We start from the raw sequence: 23,351 nt of genomic DNA, 5'->3' as shown, positions 1-23,351 counted from the left end.
CCATCACTAAAGTACAGTCCCACAGGACTATATCAGAGAAGTCACAATTAAAATAATGCAGATTTAACACATATTTGTAGTGCCAACTTGCCTTCAGAGCAGAGAACCCCTTTACTAGGATATTTGCAACAAAGTGGAGAAACACTGATAACACTTGATCAGTACTGCCTTATGTCCAGTGGCTGGAATGAGGTTGAAATTATGTCTAGGATTAATGGTTCCTATCCCATCTCTTCAGCTTTCTCCTAGATCAAGCTGAGATGGCAAAGGATGACAATTAGCAAGATCCAGAAATGTGGCCTGGCATTGGGCAGCTCTAAGTCAACTTTTCATTGACTCTCTTTTCCCTCCTTTTGGCCTTCTCTGCAGATCCGCGTAGTGAAAGCGTTCCGTAGTTCACTCTATGAAGGGCTGGAGAAGCCAGACACCAAGACCTCCATCCATAATTTCATGACAACGCCTGAGTTCTTGATCAATGACTACATCCACAACATTCCTCTCATTGACGATACAGACGTGGAGGAGAGCGAGGGTCCCCTAAGACAGCACTTCAGGGCCAGTCCCCCACCATCTCCCAACAAGAACAACAATGCCATTGACAGTGGCATCTACCTTAACACCGATGTCAGCAAGACACCTACCTCCTCATGCAGCCCAGTTAGCCCACTTCACAGCATGGAAACCTCCCTCTAACACAACCCTACCATGCAACCAGTTGAATTGACTTTGTTCACAACAGAGGTGTCCAGTTCCTCCTGGGAGGTAGGGTAGCTAAGGAAGGATGGAAAGCCGACAGGAGATGACACTTCACCTCTTGACTTAGTGGAGTGGGAAAGGACAAGGTTTTCTGCCAATGGATGGCTCAGGCAACCAGAGATATGCTGACTTGATGCAAGGAAAGCAAACCGTAGAGGGGGAGAAAAGTTTTCTTCAATCACTCGAGAGGTTTGGGCTGAGTCCCAGAGTGTACAGGAAAACCACCCATTTCTCTAATCTGTTCTTTGGGGTATTTTTGGACACAACCACACTCACCAAACCCACAATGATCCTGCAATTGGGGGGGGGTTGCTTTGATTTTTCTCGTAGGACCTCTTTTTTTCTCCCCCCAATGTTTAAAAAAGAAACTATATTTGCACCAGAAAAAGGAAGAAAAACAAAACAAAAAAAGGAAAAAAAAAGAAGAATAATCTAGACAACTATTATCCTAAAATATATATATATACATATATATATATATATATATGATACCAACCGACAGATGTATTAACGGATTTTCTGACCATAACGCATGCCTGTTATCAAACTCTCCTTTCTTCTCCCCCCTCCCCCAATGGAATTTCAGTCTGGGGCAATTTTGCTTTTTTTAAAGAAAAAAGAAAAAAATACATTGTTTGCTGGAGCTTGTATTTTATATCAGGATTTGCCAGGAAAAAGAAAAAGATTCCTTTCTGTTAGGAGGGGAATTGACTGTGGAACAATGAGTAACCAAAATGTTTTTTTTTTTTTTATTGGATAGTGCAAATACAGTGTGACCGAAAGTAGGGTGTGATTGCAGTGACATAAATTTGGGCCTTTTCAGCAATTTCACAAAAAGTGACCAAAAGTGAGGTCCCATTTGAGGGGGGCACTTCTCTTCCTCCCCCCCACCAGTGCTCACAATCCATATGCTTCCTTTAGCCAAACATCCAATAACTGAACGATACAGATAATTTAGGGTGGAAAATGAAGATAAAGTTTGTGAGAAAGAACAGAACATCTTTCCTGTTGCATAAGATCACTAAATTAGAGCATGCATTATTTGATAGATTTGTCAGAAAGTTATATTTCTGAGAATTTTCAAAACACCAACTACCACAACAAAGATTTCTCTCCTCGTGGTTGTGAGGAAACCTAGAAAAATATTCATGCAGTGATTGCACAAGACCGCACGGCCTATTATGGCTACTCACCTCCACAATGCAGCTTGAATTTACCACTTTAAAATTGCTTTTATATTCTATCTTATTCCAGAGACCAGTTAAGTCACTATTACTTCGAAATGCCCTCTTTGCGCTGATTGGGAGGATATTTCTCTTCAGCCAGTATGTGCTAATTCTGAGATTCTAAACGGATTCTAAACTGTCATGACAAAACTTTCCTTGGGTCCCATTCTGTATACACGAGGAACAGAGCTCAGCCTTAGTAATTCTCTCAGTCAAGCAAATTCAAACTGCATCTAGAGGAGGATAAGGAAACCCTGCCAATAAGACAAAATTCAACAGTCAATGTACACAGAGGGTTGGGAGGAACATTATGGAAAACAGATATCCCTAGGCAGCACTAAAATGAACTCTATTTCAGGGAAGCTGCCTTGGAATATTACCAGTGCCAATACCAATTGGTGGGAAAGTGCATATTTTGAGTCCTTTATATCTCCTCAAGTGCTCAAGACAACGCTGAAGAGAACAGAAATAGCTCCTGAATACCCAGGAGTTCTGAGTAGCCTGCTATGGATTGCTTCATGATAATTTTACAATAATCCTGTGCTGGCTGAAAGGAAATGAGCAAGTTGTCTAAGGCACTTGTGGCTGAGTGAAGACCGCCACAATTAAAAGTTTCCATAATATAAGCTAGGCCAGTTAAGGAGGGGCATGCTGAAAATAATCACACCGCATCAACTAGGCCATATGCTGATCAAAATTCAAGAGAGTACCAGTATATTGGAATTTTGTCACACATAACTATAAAATTATTTATCACCAAAAGGGCATTGGGTTGAACATGATTTCAGCACTTTCCCCCAAACAATAACAATCTAAAATATCTACATTAACAGTAAAAGTTGATGTCATGGTGGGTAATAGAATGCTGCACAAGAGGTAAGGATTGCTCTAGCCAGGGACAAAAATTATGTAGGATCTTAATGGAATTATGAGGGTCCAAATCCTTATGAAAGTTTGCTTAAAAGCTTCAGTCCTAATAGTTTTCAAACGTGGAGTGGCACCAGCTGCCATCAGAAGGGTATTCCTGGTTCTCAGTCCGATATGATGACCAAGCAGTATTTGGTGGTTAAAAGTGGATTGGGCAAAAACCAGGCAGCAGAGGGGGGCGGGATGGGTGGCACACTTCCTCACTCTGTTTGACTTAGGCTGCAGAGACGAGACCCTCTAGGACTCTGGCAGTGTCATTTTCTTCCACCCATGACATTACAGCTGACCATTCGTCATGATTCAATATGTTACATGTTTTGTATTTCCTAGGGTAAGCCTGCTTGAAAATACCAGCTGCAGCACTTATCAAAAAAGCCATCCCTCCTTCGGAAGGGCAAATGCCAAACCCATCTGTAAATCTCTTTGTTGCCGTCTTTTCTTTCTAAGAACAAAATAACAAAAGCAAGCTTTTTTCTTCTTTTTTTCTCATCTGAATGTTTTTTTAAAAAAAATCCAAAATCTTAAAATAATTTAGTTTTCAGGGAAGGGGAATGGAGCCAAGGAACACTTTTGTCTCAACCTGGGCTTCTTTTCATTCAATATTGTAGATATTATTGATAGAAACAAATATAAATATTTAAAAAAATATTCAAACAAAGAAAAGGTCACTTTGTCGCTGTAAATTTGCCAGCCATTTACAAGTGAGTTTTGTTCACAACTCGGGAAGGGAAAGGACATTCACTCCAAGGGGGAAGAGGGGAGAAGAATCCATTCTTGTTGGGGACATTTCTTTTCTAAACCATATTCTAATGGGAAGAGGATGAAGGGTTTTTTTTAAAAAAAGAATAATAAATAAGTTTAAAAAACAGTGCTTGTACATTTGTCCTAATGAAAGAGACTGCAAAAAATCCACAAGCATAAAGCTGGAAGTAGCCAGGAATTGATTGACTACTACAAATTGACCTGGTTATTATAAAAGCCGTCAGGTTATTGGGGGAAACTAGCCTCATTTAGTAAAAGAACCTCACATGAACAAAACCTATCACTTCTTATAGTAGTTTTTAAAACACTCTATTGTTGTACTTGGTTCCATCCAATACTTATTTCCATATAGCAATCCTTTTGCAGATTATTTGTAATTCAGTATTGGAGTCAAGCTTTAGAAGCTGAAAATTTCCAGTTTAGTCCTTGGCAAGGAAGGACTAGGAAAGGTCACCACCAGAAATTCTGGAGCATAATGAACTGCCAAACAATGAACTAGTAGGTATTACCAATCTGAATCTGTTCCTATCATACCCCCTTATTACTGTCCCCTCCTTTCAGTACATGATATATTTATGTACAACTCCTTAGATCCAGAAAGAAGACAGTTTAGGATCTGCTGGTAAATCCCTGGAGAATCCAAAGCAGATCACTAAACATTTCTGATTTCCAGCTGCTTAAGAGCGTCACTATAGAATCTGGGGCAATAGGTTTTTTTTCATGGAAAGACTGAAAAATTCCATTTGAGGTCTGTCCTGTATCTGGAACAAATTCCCAACTCAATTTTTGAATTCCACACCAAATTCTAGTTGGTGGCTTACACAGATGTATACATATGGTGTCTGTTTGCATTTGTGTGTTTGCAAATGCCTGGCAAACGTAAGTCAGTTTAGAAATGGCTGAAACAAAGGGCTTCAGATTTCATCAGTGGCCAACTGGCACAGACAAGCAAGCACCAGAAACAGTGAGCCATGTCTAGGAAAACATCTGATGCTCTAGGGAGACTAGTTGCAGTTTAATTAGGATTGCATTAATATCTATCTTTAATTTATTTACTTATTAGATTGATTGGTCACCCATCTCGCTTCAAGGTGATGCTGGGCAGCTTATATTAATGCACAGTTACCCAATTCCGAGAGAGAAAGTAAAATTCAGGAGTAGCTGACTTGTAGTGTATTTTCTTTAAAAGTTGAATCAACTTTACTCAGATTGCCAGCACATTATCTGCTTCTTTCCAGCAGAACAGTATTTGTAGTAACTATATCTGGCTATTCTGTTAAGAGAAGATATATGCAGCAACTGAAATACATGAGGTACAAGATATATGGCTCTATAAATATGGATGGATGTTTAGAGGGCTGAGGAGTGAGGTGGGAAGGCAATCAGGTGCACAGAAGAACTGTCTTGCAGGATCTAACTGAAGATGTGTCTCCTTCAAAATTCTCTCTCCAACACAAAATAGGCAAAAATTAAGGGAATTTCATAAGATATGGGCAGATGAAAGCCAACAGCACAGGTTTGAGACCCAAGCATTGTGTGATGCGGTGAGCTCCCATCTTCGCCTAGCTCCTGCCCACCTAACAGTTTGAAAGCATGCAAATGTGAGTAGATAAATAGGTACTACTTCAGTGGGAAGATAGCAGAGCTCTGTGATGTCATGCTGGCCACTTGACTGCAGAAACGCTGATTCAATGGCCCTTGAAATGGAGATGAGCACCCCACTTATAGTCGTTACGACTAGCAGAGTAAAATCCACAGGGATTCCTTTCCTTTCCATAGTAAGACATGAGTCAGACAGATGCCCCATTGGCTCTTGCCAAGAAATAGTGCTCAAATGTATATCTAAATGTGGAAGATCCGTTTACTATCATTACTAATAACTAAAATAATTGGCCTCTAAGATTTTACCTAGTTCTTTTTTAAAATTACACTTGTCTTCCACTGGAATGTGTGGTAACTACCCTAAATCCACCACTATTCAGATCAAACTGAATTTCACAATGTTTCAAAATTATAACCCATTTTTTCTCTATTCAGGCTTTTCTCTCATTTTTCTGAAGTTCTAATCCTGCTACTATTTTTCTAAACTAACCATGCAATCCTAAATAGATCTGAAATCCATTCCAACAAAAGTGGGACTGAACCAGCACCTACAATATTGTACTATAAAACTGTTAAATTCTTAAACCTCTGTAGAAAACCATCACAGCAACAGCTTTTTTTTCCCTCCAAGTCAACACAATGCCAGGAAGAAACTATGAAAAGGGGCTCTGAAATATGTTCCTATGTCTCTCTGCCTATCAGCCAACTCTCTGAAAATCGAACAGAAGGAAGCCAAATGTGGCATGACAGAGAAAGCCAGTCAAAAAACTTGAGTTTGAAAATAGACTGAACCTGGCCAAGGGGTAAGAGAAAAAACATTCCAGGAAAGAAAAATGACGGATGAGAGAGATAGACAGAAATCTAGAATTTGCTAAGCTCCTCTCTCTTGTCCCTGTTGGAATCAGATTATTTATTTATTTCTATTCCTGCCATACCACAGTTTACAGTAATCTCAAGCAGCCGAAACGTTTATATAAAATGTCCATGGTAGGAACTAAAATATGTAAAATTCTAAAACCTCAAAACTATAAACATTACAAAAACAATCAAACTGAGTATCCTTTTATTGATCACAGGCCCTCCAGAAAAACTTGAAACACATACATTTATATAGCAGAACGAAAGTATAAAGAGAGAAATTCAAAACATAGGAGCACTTTTTTTTGGTGATGAAACATTCTTCTTGTGTTAAAAAAAATTAAAAGCTTTATTCGGGAACCTCCACATTTCTTAAATTTAGCTGCAGGAAAGTATCTCTAATGTGCTTTGTTCCATTAAAGGCAAATCTGGAGCTTCTTTGAACTACTTTCAGCCAGAAGAAAGTGACAACCTGAGTGAGAAAGGAAGTGATGGATCATAGTCTAACAACTGGAGACATGTCTCATAGGAAGAAGTAAAAGTATTTTTGAGGAGAAAAAAATATCAAATTGGCAGCGTCTTCTCCAACACCCCCCCCAATCACATGACTCAGAATGGCACATTCTTCCTCACCCCCCAAAAATAGACAAACATAGAGAGGTAACATGAGAGGCAACAGAAACACAAACATACATATAGAAGTGACCCAGAAGAAATAAGAATTCTCTTTTGGGGTTAGAAAGAATTCCAGAAGTCGTTTTATTGGGCTTTTCAACCTCATTTTATAATCTTACTATGTTCTTTATACAAAAATTAGAAACATAGGCCATGAACCAAGTTCTCTCTCAAAATCCCTGCAATTTAATCTGCTGGCACTGAAAACTGCTTGCAACTCTAGAAAGGATCCACTGGACTTCAATTCCCCCAAATCCCAATGTTGGTTTAGAATGACACAAGTTTCTAGTCTTTGTGGTTAAAAAGGTATACTTAGCAATGCCTATTGAATTTTTAGAACCAAGGAGAGTGGCTGAGTTAAATAACAAAGTGGATTCACGTGCTCCATTTAAGGCACTGCTTTTTCCCATAATAACCCAAATGTTGTGGACTATAAATAAGAGAATTCATATTGTTGAGCCTCAATTTTAAAGGGGCATATTTTTTCTTTGGCATAGAATCAGAAGACTTTGCCTTGTATCCATAGCATGGAGTATGATTAGCGAGTACAGAGTGTATTGTTGGAACGTTCTTCACATTCTTCTTCAGAATGTTATTCATATTCTGTCCATTATCCCCAAAATACCGAAGCTAGGGAGACTTATTTCACCATCTCATGATTATAGACTTCAGACGCTATTTGGAAGTTCCTGGTTAAAACAATAGTGAAGTCTGCAAAAGGGAAAGACCAAGCATAAGTTTACTACTACACAAGAAAACTCCATAATCCCATCCCATCAGCTTCATCCACTACCAAATCCACAAGCAATATTTATACTCTCTTCCCAGCTGCTAAAAAAAAAAAGGGTTGAGAAGTTGCCAGCTATTTCCTGCTTTCTGGCTTGGTTATTTTTTCTTTCAATTTGAGGATATATATTTTTTAAATTCATGCCTACGAGTGGTGTCCCCATGACAGATCTGAGTTCCTTACCTCAGATGATTGACTCAACGGAAGCAAGGAAATCATGAACACACACTTGAAAATACTACTAATGCATAAGTGAAAACTGTAATCAGAGTCAGTGTTTCTAGACTAATTCCCATTTGTGTAGTGTCTCTGTAACACCATTTTAATTTTAAAAGAGATTAAATCGAGATCAGGGATGTCTAACCTTGACTATTTTTTAAGACTTGTGGGCTTCAACTTCAGAATTCCTCTGCCAGCATGGCTGGGCAGGAAAAATTGGGAGTTGAAGTCCACAGGTCTTAAAGTGACTAAGGGTTGGACACCCCTGATCTAGATGATGCAGCTGATTTTTAGGAATTATTTTACTTGAAACAAGTCCCACCTGTCTGATGTTAAATCTAAGCTCCTGGCATTAAAATGGTCAATTAAACAAAATGTTCTGCTTATATGATATGCCAGATGTTTCCAAACTTTCTTAGTGCTCCTAGGCCAACATTCTATTTTATGGTGCCTTTAATGTCTCAGTAATATTTTCAAGGTACCCCTAAGCCAAAACTGTGAACTAACTCAAGCTATTGGTTGCAGTGTCCAGCAGATGTTGCACATTGCTGTTTTGCTCAAAAATTTAAAATATCCCTGAATATCTGAATTTGCTGTGGTACCTTAAGGTCAGTGATGGGATTCAAAAATTTTTACCAACTTTTCTGTAGGCATGGTTTGGTGGGCGTGGCAGGCGAAAGGATACTATAAAATCTCCAGTCAGAGGTGGCATTTGCCGGTTCTCTGAACTACTCAAAATTTCCACTAGTAGTTCTCCAGAACTGGTCAGAAGCTGTTAAATACCACCTCTGCTTAGGGTATTGCAACACAGTTTAGGAACCACAGTGCCCCTTAGGTTTATCACATATGTTCTACAAATACAGTATGTATTTATACTGAGAGATGCAATCAGCTGCCCATATAAACAGATATTCACCTGACTATGCCCACACTTATCTAGATAACTTACTTCAATAATACACTGTATTTTAGATATATGTTTAAAAATCATGAATGTGAAAATTCCCCCAGATGTTGTATTTATAGTTTTGGCATTGCTTTTTAATTAATAGAGCAAGGATACAGCCCTAAATGATTGGAACGCCTTTTCCTGGAAGGACAAAAATTATGTTACACAGAAAAACTCAAATCTCTCCTTGCTGTTATGTGAGGAGGTCTTTCTTGCTTATCTCTGTTTTGGTCTCTCAAAAGTGAACTGCTACAGAATTCCAAATTCCCAACAGTCTAAAAGGTGCAAATAAAATGAGATGTACATTTAGGGAGGTTCGATGTTATTTATTTATTAATCCATTCATTTATTCAATTTCTATAGTAGGGCATCTCAGCCAATAACTCTGGGCAGCTATACAATAGTTTAGTTTAGTTTAGTTTAGTTTAGTTTAGTTTAGTTTAGTTTAGTTTAGTTTAGTTTAGTTTAGTTTAGTTTAGTTTAGTTTAGTTTAGTTTAGTTTAGTTTAGTTTAGTTTATTGTCATTGCACCTCGTACAACAAAATCAAACACCATCTTCAGTGCACATCATGACCATGAAAATAAACACAAACACACATCCTTCATCTTCCAACTTTGAATGGTCACTCCACACAAGCAAAGTACCAGCAAAGGAGGGGAAAAGAAACTCCAGAGACGTTCCTGAGAAAGGAAATCTACTCCTGCCAAGAATGTAATAAGGGTTAACGGAGAGGCAGTTTCTGTAAGCAACACCAGAATGTTTCCTTCCTGCCTTCCTTACAGGATTAGGCCAGTAATTTCTTCTAACAACCGGTTCTCCGAACTGCTTAGAATGTTAACAACAGGTTCTAGCGAATAGGTGAGAACCTGTAGAATCCCACCCCTGGTTCCATTAATCCTGTAGGGCAGGCTGATCCAATAGTTATTCCAATCACAGCATTAATTCTGTAGGATTGACTATAGAGTAGCTCCCATGAAACCATGTAGTTAGTGGAAAAGGGGTATCTAGGCCTTATCATTGCAGAGAAAAGCATAAAAAAAGAACAGACAATTTCTGCTCAGCACTTTAAAAACACCAGATGGCATTATCAGCCTTTCTCTAAATTAGAAAATAGGGTTAATGGACCTCCACAAGTCTTCCCTTCCTGGAGATATTAAATATAACCTTATAAAGCATCTAGACCAAGTATATTCCAATCACACTACATAAAGATGGGAGCCAATTTATAATCAGAAAAAGGCTTTTAACACAAATCAGAAAATTGGAGAACCAAAAACTAAGACAGAATTGGAATGAATCATATCTCCTCTGCACAATTAGCTAGAGAAATGAGAAGATATGGTTCTTATCTTCAGCTTCTCTCCCCAATTCCTTCTTTCAGTAAGTATTTCTATTATCAGGAGGAACACGAATTCAGAAGATCACAAATGGTAGACTTCTTCTGGACATGCAGTATCATTTGACCCAGAAACACAAAAATACAGCAGTCCAATGAACCTTCTATTTTTTAAATCTACAACGGAAGAAAATGCAACGATGGGATCAGACTGTCCTTCAGATCCCACCACATCACAGATGGGATTTACCTATTGTTTTAATATGCCATCCATCCATCCAATTGAAAATATCATTTTAAGGATCATACAGTGTGATGATCAAGGACTGCTAGCAAAAGTTGAAAGAAGTTGGGACTAAACTATATTTGGTATCAGAGTGTGCCTTAAATGTTTTAAGTAGGCTGCTGGTGTGTCTTATATTTGTTAAGTAAAGTAAGTAAAAAGTTGGTGGCGTTTTTACCCTCAGAGGCACTGAGGTTCAGCTGCTGCTGGTAAATGCCTGGCCACTCTATAATAAGGCTCCCCTCATCCAAGACCTAATTGAGGAAGAGCACGCCGACCTGGCATGCATCACCAAGACCTGGCTGACTGTGAAGGGGAGGGTGTTCCCTTCTTGGAAATGTGCCCCAGGGGTTTAGGGTTTGGCCCAAACCAAGATCCCAGGGCAGGGGACTTGTGGGTGGGGGAGGCAGAATCTCTTTTGGCCTTCAAGACACTTGCTCTCCACGTTTCTGGCTGTGAGAAACTGTTCCTGAAGCTGGGCTCACAAATCTCAAATGGGAGCGTTGCTGCCGTACCAGCCTCCCTGCTGCATAGCAGCCTCCCTGTTTGAGCTGCTGAAGGCCCTCTCAGTGGGGGTAGAGGAATTCCTCAAGGCTTATGATCCTGGAGGACTTGAATCTGCCATCCCTGGGCTTGACCTCAGAAGCAGTCCAGTTCAATGACTACCATGGCAGATCACCTGGGACAGTAGAGTGGCCACATGCCAGACATGATTTCCTTGTCAGAGCAATGACAACATGACCCGGTGGACCAGTCTGTTTCCCCCTTGTCATGGTCAGATCACGCCCTGCTGTCCTTCAAGATTCTCTTATGCCATTCCCCTCCGCAAGGAGGCCGGATCCAATCAAGCAATCTGTCCCTGGCAACTGATGGACCTGAATGGTATCCAGGGGGAATTGAGGGGTATCATGGAGGCTTTGTTGCAGTCCTGCCAAAGGTCCGGTAACAGTCTGGAATGAAAGGGTGGCTGAAGTGTTGGACAGGATCACGCCTATGCGGCCTCTCGACCCATCATTCTCAACCCTCCCCGTGGTTCACAGGAGTTGCAGGTTCTGAAAAAGATTAAGGGATGCCTAGAGCAGGGATCTCCAACTTTGGCAACTTTAATACTTGTGGACTCCCAGCTTTGCTGGCTGAGGAATTCTGGGAGCTGAAGTCCACAAGTCTTAAAGTTGCCAAGGTTGGAGACCCGTGGACTGGAGCACCAGTGGTGGAAAACAAGAGATGACAGTGACCAGATACAACTTAGAGCTGCTATTAAGGCCTATCTTGTGGCAGTAAGAGCAGTAAAACATCCTTTCTCCACCCTTATTGCAACTGCAGTGTTGACCTCCGGCCCTGTTCAGGATCACTCAGTCCCTCCTAGGGCAGGAGGCCTTGGTGGGGGGAGGGGCGGTCACCTCCAAGACCTCACAGAGGTATTTGTTCCACACCTGACAGATAAAATTATTGGATTCGTTCCCAGTTGGAACCCTGCTTGCTGCTGGTCCATGTGAGATGCTGAGGAAAAGTCTTGCCCATTTTTCTGGGAACAGTTTGATCCTGTTGGACCTGATGAAGTGGACAGGGTCCTTGATGCTGTCAGTATAACCACCTGTCTCCTTGCCTGCCCATTGATGAAAGCGCCCTTGATAACTGCCAGGTGTGTTCAAGCACTGATAAAATTCCTCACTGCAGGAATGGACAGTCCTGGGGCCTTTTAAGGAAGTCCTGGTTTGCCCCCTCCTAAAAAAAAACATCCCTTGATCCCATCTCTGGACAATTTTCATCCAGTTTCCCAAAAAGTGGTTGCTTGGCAGCTTCTGAGAGTCTTGGATAAAATGGATTATCTTGACACTTTTCAGTCAGGATTCAGACCGTTTTGGGACAGAAACAGCACTGGCCTCACTTGTTGGTGACCTCTGGCAGGAGCAGGATGCAGTAGTGCAACCATCCTTACTCTCCTTGACCTTTCAGTGGCCTTGGATACCATCAACATTATCCTTTTGGGCCAGCTGCAGGGTATGGGGTTGGATGACACAGTCTTGTACTGGTTTGGCTTCTTTCTCCAAAACCAATCACAATCAGTTTTGATAGGGAGAGAACCAGCCCACAGTCGCTTCTTTGTGGAATGCCACAGGACTTGGTACTCTGTCTACTCCTTTTTAACCTCCAAATGAAGCCACTGGGTGAGGGCATCCATCACCATGGGTTGAAGTATCATCAGTACATGGATGATACTCAAATCTATATCTCCACCCTGGTGACCCCAATTGATGCCATTGATGCCCTCTCACGATGCGTGGAGGCTGTGCGGGTCTAGATAGGGACTAAACCCTGGCAAGACTGAATGGCTTTGGGTGCATGGAACCCTGGCAAGACTGAATGGCTTTGGGTGCATGGGACTTTGATGTCTTCAGTTCTGGGTGGGTTGCGCTCCCTCAGATAGACCCAGTGCACGATTTGGGGGTTCTCCTGGACTTGTGACTCCTGCTCAAAGAGCAGTTGGCAATCGTGGCTAGGAGAGCCTCTGCCCAACTCTGTGTTGTGCCAAAGTTGCAACCTTTCCTAGATCAGGAATCCTCCACTCAGTCATTCAAGCCCAGGTCAGCTCATGCCTAGACGATTGCAATATGCTCTACACGGGGCTACCCTTGAAGAATATTCAGAAGCTACAACTGGTACAGAATTCTGCGGCATGGGAATGTTTGTGGCTATTAGGGTACACACATTATACCACTGTTGGTGAGCTGCTGGTTGGTTTCTGGATACAATTCAAGTGGGTTATCACGTTTAAAGCCCTTCATGGCACGGGTCCTAGGTATCTGAGGATCCATCTCACTCCAATGGGTTTGACCCACGCCACTTATGCTGGCAAAAGGAGCATGCTACAGATCTTGTCAGTTAAAGAATTTCTGCTGGGAAGGTCCAGGAAAAAAGCCTTTTCTGCCACAGCTTCTGCCCTTTGGGACTCATGCAACCAGAGATGAGATATGCACCTACCCTACTGATCTTCCAAAGGGGCTTGAAGACCTGGCTCTGCCAGTTAGCATGGGGCCTCAATGGGGATGCACCATTCTGGAGATGGCTATCAGATTAAGAGGAGATCCCACCTCTCCCCATGTATTTCATGCTCCCCTCCTCCCCATCTTTTAACTGTTAAATTTTATTGTTGCTATATGTTGTTTTATCATTTTAATGTTTACTGGGTTTTAAGGTTTGTAAGCTGCCTGGAGTCGCATCTAGATGAGATGGGCAGCACACAAATCTAATAAATAAATAATTTCACAACAAGGTCAGCACAAGACAATGATTGCACTGAGGCTTGGGAAGCTACTCCAGAAAAACAAATGAAATATCTTGCCAGCACACTTTGCTTGAAATAGATGAAGAATCTTTTTTATTCATTTCCTCGTTCCACAAACTTCAATTCAGAAGATTGTTCCTTTTGTGGGTGATAGAAAACTAGTTCCAGGCGAACTCTCCACTGGAAAGTAATTCTATTAGGAGATTCTCGGTGCTATCAAGATGCTTCACTTGCTCAACTCCAGTGCTGTTCAGTGGGATGTCTCAAAAGAACAGGATGCGCTTCTGGTGTCACTCCCTTCAAGTATCAGTAATACTTCCACCATTATTCCAGCCTGAAACATGACAATCCAGTACAGACCCTTGGCTGGAAGTGTACTTAGATCTCTGCATCCAAACTGTAGACCCGTATCAGTTCCAAGACTATCTGGTCCATAACAGGTTTGGAAAGATCTTCACTGAATACCTAAAAGGTAAATTAAATTAAAAAGTCTTAGCAAAGCAGGGGGAGAAATCCTGGCAGGATCAAATAGGCAAAATACTATATAAAGTATTAAATATAATATAAATATAAAGTACCCTATAGCCAATTGGGATGCATACATTTTGCATATTTTCCTTCACCAAGAGGTTTGAAGAATGCAAAAAATCAACCTGACCACAGCTGGCAAAAGGACGGAAGATATGGGTGTAAATACATCACACAAAGTGATGCTTCTTTCAATTAATGCTTGTTCCATTAACAACTGCAATCCTATGTCCAACTTCCCTGTTGAGCACCACAGCACTGGCTTTTGTTCTTATCCTGCAAAGAAGCTCCAATGCCTGAAATAGAAGATGGATCTGCAAAGCTAAAGCATATATGCAAGTACATTTTGGGGCTTTTTTAATATTACGATTCTCAGAATTTCCCCATATTTTACAACTTAACATTCACCATCATCTCTATTTGAGAGATTCCACAGTTTTTATAGGGGCGTGCCTAAGTCTAAGCAAGGATACTGCCTAATTGTCTCAATTAAAGCAATTATGCGATTGATTTTCTCATCTTTTTGCAAACAAATGGATTAGGACCACTGAACCAGGTGAAGGTTAGCTTTCCTGCCCGATGCTATTTATCTAGCTGAAATTGCTCTGCATATGATATAGATGTTATTTGCTCTGTGGAGTATATGTATGTTTTAATTCAGTTCTAAGGAACCATGGCTGTATTAGTCACTTAAAAACAAAAATATATAACCCAGCTATGGATACCTCAACTCATTTCTACAACTTGAAATTTTTATTATTCAGTTAACAGCATGCCCAGCTGCGAGTATGAACCTAATGTGCCCCTTTTTCTGAAATTTTGACTTAGCATAGTGTGTACACTTAGCTATTGTGATTTGTAAGCTATAGGTTATGTCTTATTGACTTATGGTTATTTGCTTATATAATTTAGAATTCACATACTTCAAGAACTCTGGTTGGCTGACATAAGGTTAAAATTTCCATACTTCAAAACATTATGAGAAATAACAGCATCATCTTCAGCTAACATCGCCTGCCTCAAATGCTCAACATAAAGAACAGATTTCCACTGTTTTCCTGAAATATCTAGACCTGGGAAAAGACCACCAAGAAACCCCGTTTCCATCCAAGAACCTCGGCCTCCCAAGGAGCAGGGACCAGAGCATCCCCTGAAACGGATCAAACAGGACAGACAGATTCTATCTGTGATCTGAGCCCAAGCCACAGGGTGGCTTTACAGGTTGGCTTTATAGGTTGAGGCAAGCTTCTTGGAAGTCTTCAAAACCATACCGGCAACCATCCCAGTACCTACAATGTAGATTTAACTCTGCTATAGCAGCTCTCACTTGCCAACATGCGGGCTGCCACAATCTGTACCAATTGCAATTTCCAGGTATTCTTCAAAGACAGCTCCAAATAGAGAACAGTTCCAGTAATCCAACGTTGACATAATGAGGGCGTGAGTAACAGATGCTTTTAAAAGGACTAGACGCTTTAGCTGGCAAAACAGTCAGAGCCAGCCAAAGGTTCTTCCTAACCTTCTAGGAGAAAACATGAGTCTAGGAGAACTCCCAAGTTGCAACCTACCTCTTCAGAGGGAGCACAACGCTACCCAAAGCCACTGAATGCTCATGTACAAATATCAGTTCTTTCTTGCTGGGATTCATGCCCAAACCTCTCATTAGCTTCACATTTCACAGTACGACAAGACTTGTAACAAAACTATCTACCACAAATGCTGACAAAATCCTCAGGTATGAGATGGAAACAGAGCAAATCAAGAAAATGCCCAGGGTAGACCATTTTAATCAATCCTTCGCCCTTGCTGAGGTTCCTAAAAGAAACGAACTACAAACTGAGCATGACAAAGCACTAATTACATCACTGCCATTCAAGCCATGAACTCCCAAGTTATTCCAGATCCCATCGTCAGAGCATGGAATTGAGTTATCCTGCATAAGAACCAATTCAACGCTAGTTCCACAAGAAGATCTAGAAGACTGCTGGGCAGCAGGATGTCTAGGAAGGCAGCAGAATCCCTAGCTTGTTACTGGAACAGAATTTCAGAAAACACAATCAGCCCACGGGCAGTAGGGTAGCAGCCCATGCAAAATCAGCACTATGGCTCCCTGGCTTTCAAAGGGTGGCTCCTGAAGCAGCTGAAACCCTGGATAATTCTCGGTTGGGTCTAGTCTCCATTCTCAGCTAACCATGAGTCCAGCCTAGGGTTTGTTCAAGCTAATCTGATTAAAAACATCTACAGCTCAGCACGACCTATGAACATAGCCAGAGTGCACAGACCAGGATCGAGGAATTTGTACCTTTCCCTGTGTGCTTTTCATAAACCATAAAGCCATAAAGCTGCCTTGGGTTGACAAGATACCAGGCAGGTGGTTTATTTTATTTATTTTTTACGAAGTGATTTAAAAAAAAATATGGAAGATAAGGATTGCATGTAGTTTAATATTTGCTTTATTTGGTATATTACCGTACACTGCTTCAAAAAATTTTTTCCTAATATGGAAAGTTGTACATAGGCTGATTAAAGAAAGGGCTGGAAGATCAGTGGGAGGTTTTCCATCTCTGGTGCAGGTCAGGTGACAGCAGTGACTTAATATCCAAGAAACTGCACTACCCACATTTCAGTGACAAGTGCAGAGGCTGTGAAGCAAGGATGCTAAATAAATAAGCGAACAACCATATAAACAAAACCCCACGCAGACAAGCTCCAAAACCTGACCCAATTAGAGCTGAAGGACACAGAGGGCCTTCGAGCTGCTCCCTTCCCACCCTGCCTCCCTTACCTGCCACCATGGCCGCTCTGCTTCAGCATCAGCAGGCACTTCTACCCCGTAACACTGCAGGGCAAGGTAAAGGACTGTCACGGCAATGTGCTGTGGAGGATGCTGGAGGCACAGAGGTCCGTGGTAGCTGTCCCGCAACAGAGCCCAAGCTGCCGCCGCCACCGGGGTCCGCTCCCAACTATGCCGGTTCATCCAGTGCTTCAGGGACAGTAAATAATGGAGAAGGTACTGCATACAGAAAACGACATCTTTCAGGGGTAATTGAAAACACGGGGGAGGAGAAGAAAAGAACCTGGTATCAACTTCTCTTGCAACAGGACTTTGCATTCAGTGCCTAAAGGCAGAGAAGTAAAGACTTAACTCCTCGTCCCCCGTCCTGTCCCCCCATGTACTTCATGCACCCCCTTTCTACCCTACGTCCCTCCTACGTAGCCTAGACCTTATGGGGGTGCTGGAAGGAGACACGGAAGCAGAGCACGCGTAGCATGAGCAGCTCACACTGGACAACGCTGTCTCTCAGCTCCCAGAAATGTGTATCCAGCTCCAGGGGATCACTCCGAGGATGCAAGTACCTGAGAGGAGTAAAGAAAAACGCTGAAAAGTTTGTTTGCAAGTAAGCTGACTTGAGCCTTCCTCTTGGCTCCCAAGTTAATGGTGATTTAACTCGATCTGGAATAAGCGGTACGATTGGCTAGAACGTAAAAAAAAAAATGAAAAGGGGAATCAAGGGGGGAAAACAAATTTATGAAGGACATTTTTTAATAGCAATACATTTTACTTGATAGAGCAGATGTATTTATTTTTGAAAATTATCATGGATTTGAAGTTGTTACTGTAGTACTGCAATATAATTACAGGTAGTCCTCGACTTACGATTTATGACCTCTCCCACACCACTATATAACATTATTTAACTAATTCATAAAAGCAATCTGTGATGACCCGAGGCATGGCACAAAGGCAACACAGTCAAATAAGCAAGAAGAGGCCCTTTATTATCTCCAACTTTTCCCCCAATATCCAAGTTACCTTCAGCTGGAGAAAAACACTCCCAGGAACAGTCTTTAAGTGGAGGAAATTCAGTCCGAAAACAAAGTACATACAAACTGTAACTAAAAATCCAAACAAACCACCAAACAAACAAACCAAGTAATTAACTTGATAGGGCAGGAGAAGGAATTGCAGACTTGAAAACACAGCAAAACACACACAGCTGGGAAGAGGCCAGGAACACAGATAAGCCTCAATGAAACCAAATAATTCACAATTTGCTCCCAACAACTTGCTGCGTGCAGCTTCCCTTTTTAAACACTGTGTTCCCAGCTGCAGCTAATAAAGGGAATCAGGGCCCTTTCGTCCCCCATAAGCCACGCAACTCACGTTGCTCCCTTCTCCCTTCCTCCCTCTGTGCCCTAGAATGAAGAGGAGATGGGCCTCGGTCTTCCTCCAAATTCCCTCTGCCTTGCTCTATCTCTCCCCTGCTCTGCCCAGCTGGACTTTGCCCTTCCCCAGTTTCTTCCTCAGCCAACAGAGCCATATTCCCACTCCCTGTTAGCTGCTCTGCCTCGCCCTCCAAATTAGATTCCAACAGGGGCATGACACAACCTAGCAACCCTTTGAAGTTACAACAGACCAGAAAAAGAGGAGTTACGGTTGGGTCCCCTCCACGGTAACATGACCCCAACCTTAGACACTCAGCAATATGGCCACACTCAGATGCCCATGTTCTACGATGGTTTTGCCAAAAACCAAAACATACATCCAGTAAATCGACATTTATGACTGCTGCATTTAACGCTTAACAACTGCCACAAAAAATGTTGTAAAATTGAGTTGGTTAGATGGTCCAACCCATTTTACGACCATTACAACATATGACTGTAGTGGGCAGGCTCCGTTAAGGTTGTATGTTGAGGACTACCTGTATTAGAAAGAAGAAAGAATTTGCCATAAAGCTAGGAAAGAATTTCCCTTCAGGTCAGCTTTGTTAACCACCAGGGAAGAAACATCTTTTCCCACACCACCTTACAGTTCAACATGTAACAACATTCAGCTAATTCATAAAAGGCTTGGAAGCTATTTACAAACATCATCATTTGGTTCAGATCCTACTTCATCTCCAGGAAGAATATATAGTATACACAGCAATCCTCTCCTCATACTTTACCCTTCCCAGAACAGTTAAGTAAAACAATGGACTCAAAGCGCTGCAATGTAGAATGTTTTGCCCAATTCTGCTTTCCTTATCTAGAATCAAGGTAAGGTAATTTAATTGAGAGGAGAGGGGTTGGACAGATAAAAAGCTAAACTTCAGGTTCTTCCTAGAATTTCAAGGTTTTTTTCCCAGAAACTATTATTTGAAAGTTCAACTGGACTTATGCCTTACTTCATGAAGATAAACTTGGCTGTCCAAGCTTAACCTTTTTTTTAATAGGAGTCTGAGCTCTTGCAGGATTAGAAGATTCTGCCAAATCCCACTAAATTCTAAAACTTAGATTTACCTAATGACTATAATGTGCACTAATATTTCTTACAGCCTGAAACAGCTTAAGGAATTCACATCACAAGATGCAGAAAAGACATTTGGCTTATATGATGTTCAGTTTAGATCTCCTGGGCTCAGAGGCAATAAGTAACAATTGTTCAGAACTCAAAGCCGACAAGTGTAATCTTCCTGTTCTATTTGTGGACTTCCTGGGAAAACCTGACCAATATAAGAATGGATGAGGTCTTTTTCTAATCCACAAGGTCTTGGGGGTTCCTGAATCTTACAAAGAAGTCTTGTGTATTAAGATGACTTAGCACAGTAGGAAGGAACTAAGAATCAGATGTTCATAAGGGATAAAGTGCATTATAATTTAAAGCTAATGGACCTATGACCTAAGTCAATCTTCTTCAATCTGCCCTTCTTCAGAGTACGTGGGGGATTCAATGACCAGAATTCCTAACTAGTATGACCAAATAATGGGAATTCCACATTTTGAAAAACGCCAGGTCCACTGGCTACCCATCCCTTGATTCAGCAACTACTTTTGCTGTAGTAGAGGCTCTTGTTGCAATGGGAAATGCCAAGCTGCGGGAAGTTGGTTTTGCGGATTCTTAGCAGCTACTTACTCCTCATACATCCAGCCTGCCCTTCGTAATTACATATCCTGATCCCAATGCTTTTTACCTGTGGCTCACATTGATGATGTCCCTTATCCGCAAATGCTGTTCTTCTACCTTCCCAGCCAGATACAATGCAGCCATAGCTACCAAGTAAGGATCATATGGCTCCAGGGGCACCTCCATAAAAAATCGGTGATAAATGGTGCATGCTGTAGCAATAGGGACAGACCGCAGGCTTAACTTCACACCTGTTAGCAGAAAGGAGATTCAGCAAAGAATTTCTAGCCTCTCGTGAAAGAATAAAGAAGAAATAATAAAGACACAACTTCTTGACTCAGACATGACCTGACCACAAGCAGAGAATGTAAGGTAAAGACCATCAGGAAGTTCAATCCTACACAAACCTCCCTGAAATTAATGGAAGTTGACAAGATCTGTCCTACTTGCAGAACTCTCATTGTAATTCTGTTTAGGAATGAGAGACTTGAGGTCTAGTGGGATATAAAACAACACAGCCAAACTACACAGCTAAGATTCTGGGAAAATGGGAGTTGTAGAGGTTCAAACCCAAGAATCTTTATCCAGTTCCTCCGTCAGAAATAAACCAGAATTCTAGAATTCTCACAAATAAATGCAAACACACTGGAAATGTCTACATGTGTCTACTCAAGTATAAGACATGACTAAAACTAAGTAAGAAATAGAGTAAGTCATATCTACTCCACACTACTTCATGAAGCCCACCAATCTAACATCTTGGATTGTCTTGACTTTAGGCCTATCCAGTAAGACCCCCTAACTCCAAGTGCCTCACAGGTTGGCACTTTCTCCCAATACAGCAACTCCTTTTTCATAGGGCATTACTAACCAAGGAAGGGAGATATTTTAATCACCTGCTTCCATGATGAACCTGCAGACTTTGAAGTGAATTCTGACATTTGCAGATACCTGGCTGGTTTCCTGCAGTCTAGTGGGATTCATGGATGTTGTCAGAGGATCTGTATAAGCACGAGAAACAGACAGTCAATTTACGAAATACTCTTCCTTTACAAAACTTCGATTATTCTCTCTACAAACAAAACTGTCCTCATAGGTTGCTATTAACCATATTCCATCTGGTTCCACTTTTTAAGTGAAACTCAAACATCAGCTACCCATGTCTTCTCCTCCAGGGTGAAGACAATCTAGGAAGAGTTGCATTTTCTCAGTAAATTGAAGGATGCTTGTAGAGAAAAGACAATAGCTTTCCATCTTCTTATAGAATCAATTACAAATCTGGGGCAGGAGCCCTATAGAACTCCTAGGATGAATGCTAGCATTCTCAACCCTATTGTGCCTGTGGAATATTAAACTGAAATACTGCTTCTGAAAAGTTCCCAATATTCCTTTAAATCTACATTTAAGGGAAGGGGTGAATAGTACAGCAATATGTTTTACGTAGAGATCTTTGGCAGAAGTGGGCCGAAGTTTTGTCCATCAATGGAGCTTTAGTCTGTTTTTTTTTTTTTAGGGGGGGGGGGATTGTAGACAATGGCTGAATTGATGCAGTCTGATGTTATAATGTAAGTAATTCATTTGTTTAAAGATTACTGCAACTAAGCTCTGCACACAAAAATGGCAGTGTTAATTTTTAAGGGGATAGGTCCCCAACAGTAACAATTTGAGAAAGATGAAGAGAGAGGAGGGAAGAAACACAGAAAAATCGTTTTAATAAAGTTGTTTCATGGGTAGCAAAGATAAATACATCAAATGAGCTCCATAATACTATAGGCATTATACACCATAAATGATTATAGTAAGTTCCTCTTCTACCAGGTATACCCAAGACCAATAAATATATTACAAAGATAACTGTGTTTTCATTATTTACAAAATGCTGAGAATGAATTATTAGGGGGGGCAATCTGGGAGGCAGATCATGCCTAGTTGTAACAGGCCCTGTGGAAGTGTTCTTCAGCCTGCTACTGAAATGATTTACCACGATCCTTAGCCAGGATGAACAACAGTCAGTCTGGCCGGGACACATCAGTGTTACATTGGAACTGCACCCTAAGGGGCAACGACCCCCCCAATCTCTTGGGCACCAGGGACCGGAGGGGGCGTGGTTTTGTGTGCTGCCTGCATCCCACGGATGGGGCTTCGCCTGTTTTGCGCGGACCGGGTTGCTGGCATGCCGCAGACCGTTGCCGGTCCTCGGAACGGGGGTTGGGGATCCTTACCCTAGGGTGAACAAAAAACCCCTCCCCCAGACTATCTTTCCAGAGCTGGAGCGTCTATTCAGGACCGGCCAGAAGTCGAAACTTTCGCGACGTCATTAATTTGGCTGCAACCACCTCCCTCTGCAGGAGATGGTAGCATTTGATCTCATCTACGCTCGGCCACTAGGCTTGGGGGACGATTCGAGAGGCGGGAAGCCCCGGGCACGAGCAGGGAAGAGAGCACGAGCGGTCGCCGAGCCCCTTCCCGCTCAGTCTGTGTCCCGGTGGTCTCCTGGCGACTCGCGCCCGGTCCTCAGCCTCTCCCGGACCACCCTCGGGCATGTTTCCCCCACCCGCCGCCTTTTGTTCTCTACCCTTTAACTCGGCTTGAGAGAACCGGACCGGGGAGTCCCTCCCGGGGGTCGCGTTGGGCCGTCTTCCGGCTTCGACGGTCACCCCGAAACGCCCGGGACGCGACGCAAAGCGAAGCCACCCACCCCGCCGCCGCCTCCGCCGAGACACAGGAACAGCAGCAGCGGCGGCGGCGGCAGAGCGAGCCGTGCGCCCACGTGGACCGTCACGTGAGAAAGGCCTGCTTTGCACGGAGGGTGGCGTTCGGCGCACTACTCTCGCGCCTGCGCGGTGCTTCGCTGAATCGCTCGGTGGAATTAGATCCGTCTTGGACTTTTGTTTTTCCGGTTGTTGTTTTTTTTTTCCTTTTCATAGCGGAAACAGCATTGTGAATAGTGTTGTAAAAACATTTCATTACAGATACCATTATTGTAAAAACTAGCCGCCGAACCAAAAACCATTCCTTGATTGTGTTTGAACTAGTGTGCATACAGAGCGTTGCAATTTAAATGGGATGTTGGGAAAATCCAGTCGACTATGCTTAACCAGTCGACCTTGTTTAAGCTGTAAAGTTTGGCAGTATGCTTAAGCCAAAAATGAGCCAAAACAAAGACTTAAACGGAAGCTTGCAAATTAAATAAAGCAGATTTTTATTCTTTGTTCAAAGTTAAAGAATCTGGGAAGAAGTTCAGTAACCCTAGAAGTAGCATGAAA

General features: G+C 42.0%; 2 protein-coding genes across 12 annotated transcripts in view; one reads left to right on the top strand and one right to left on the bottom strand.

The window, feature by feature from the left end:
- Window positions 1-3,428, top strand: part of ATP2B3 (ATPase plasma membrane Ca2+ transporting 3) — a 135,131-nt gene extending 131,703 nt beyond the window's left edge. For all 7 annotated transcript variants that reach the window (XM_087925775.1, XM_087925780.1, XM_087925778.1 and 4 more), the window contains one exon: window positions 370-3,428. In XM_087925775.1, the coding sequence (XP_087781901.1) occupies window positions 370-693 (324 nt within the window). In that variant the 3' untranslated portion in view covers window positions 694-3,428. The remainder of the gene's footprint in view (window positions 1-369) is intronic.
- Window positions 3,429-13,732: 10,304 nt separating this feature from the next.
- Window positions 13,733-22,904, bottom strand: CCNQ (cyclin Q). Of its 5 annotated transcripts, none has more exons than XM_087925767.1 (6): window positions 22,784-22,904; window positions 20,982-21,086; window positions 20,153-20,336; window positions 17,420-17,552; window positions 16,981-17,208; window positions 13,733-14,132 (listed from the first exon to the last, which is right to left on the bottom strand). In XM_087925767.1, the coding sequence occupies exons 2-6, from the start codon at window positions 21,067-21,069 to the stop codon at window positions 14,046-14,048; spliced, it is 720 nt and encodes a 239-aa protein (XP_087781893.1). In that variant the 5' UTR covers window positions 21,070-21,086; window positions 22,784-22,904; the 3' UTR covers window positions 13,733-14,045. The 5 variants fall into 5 exon arrangements, with proteins under 5 accessions (XP_087781893.1, XP_087781895.1, XP_026567281.1 ...); XM_087925769.1 differs by having other exon boundaries at window positions 16,981-17,228; window positions 17,479-17,552; XM_026711496.2 differs by having other exon boundaries at window positions 22,661-22,876.
- Window positions 22,905-23,351: the final 447 nt, after the last annotated feature.

The sequence above is a fragment of the Pseudonaja textilis genome, chromosome 2, assembly GCF_049901715.1.
Source record: "Pseudonaja textilis isolate UNSWEBS1 chromosome 2, rPseTex1.2, whole genome shotgun sequence".
NCBI classification, from domain to species: Eukaryota; Metazoa; Chordata; class Lepidosauria; order Squamata; family Elapidae; genus Pseudonaja; species Pseudonaja textilis.
This window is presented reverse-complemented; position numbering and strand designations above follow the sequence as displayed.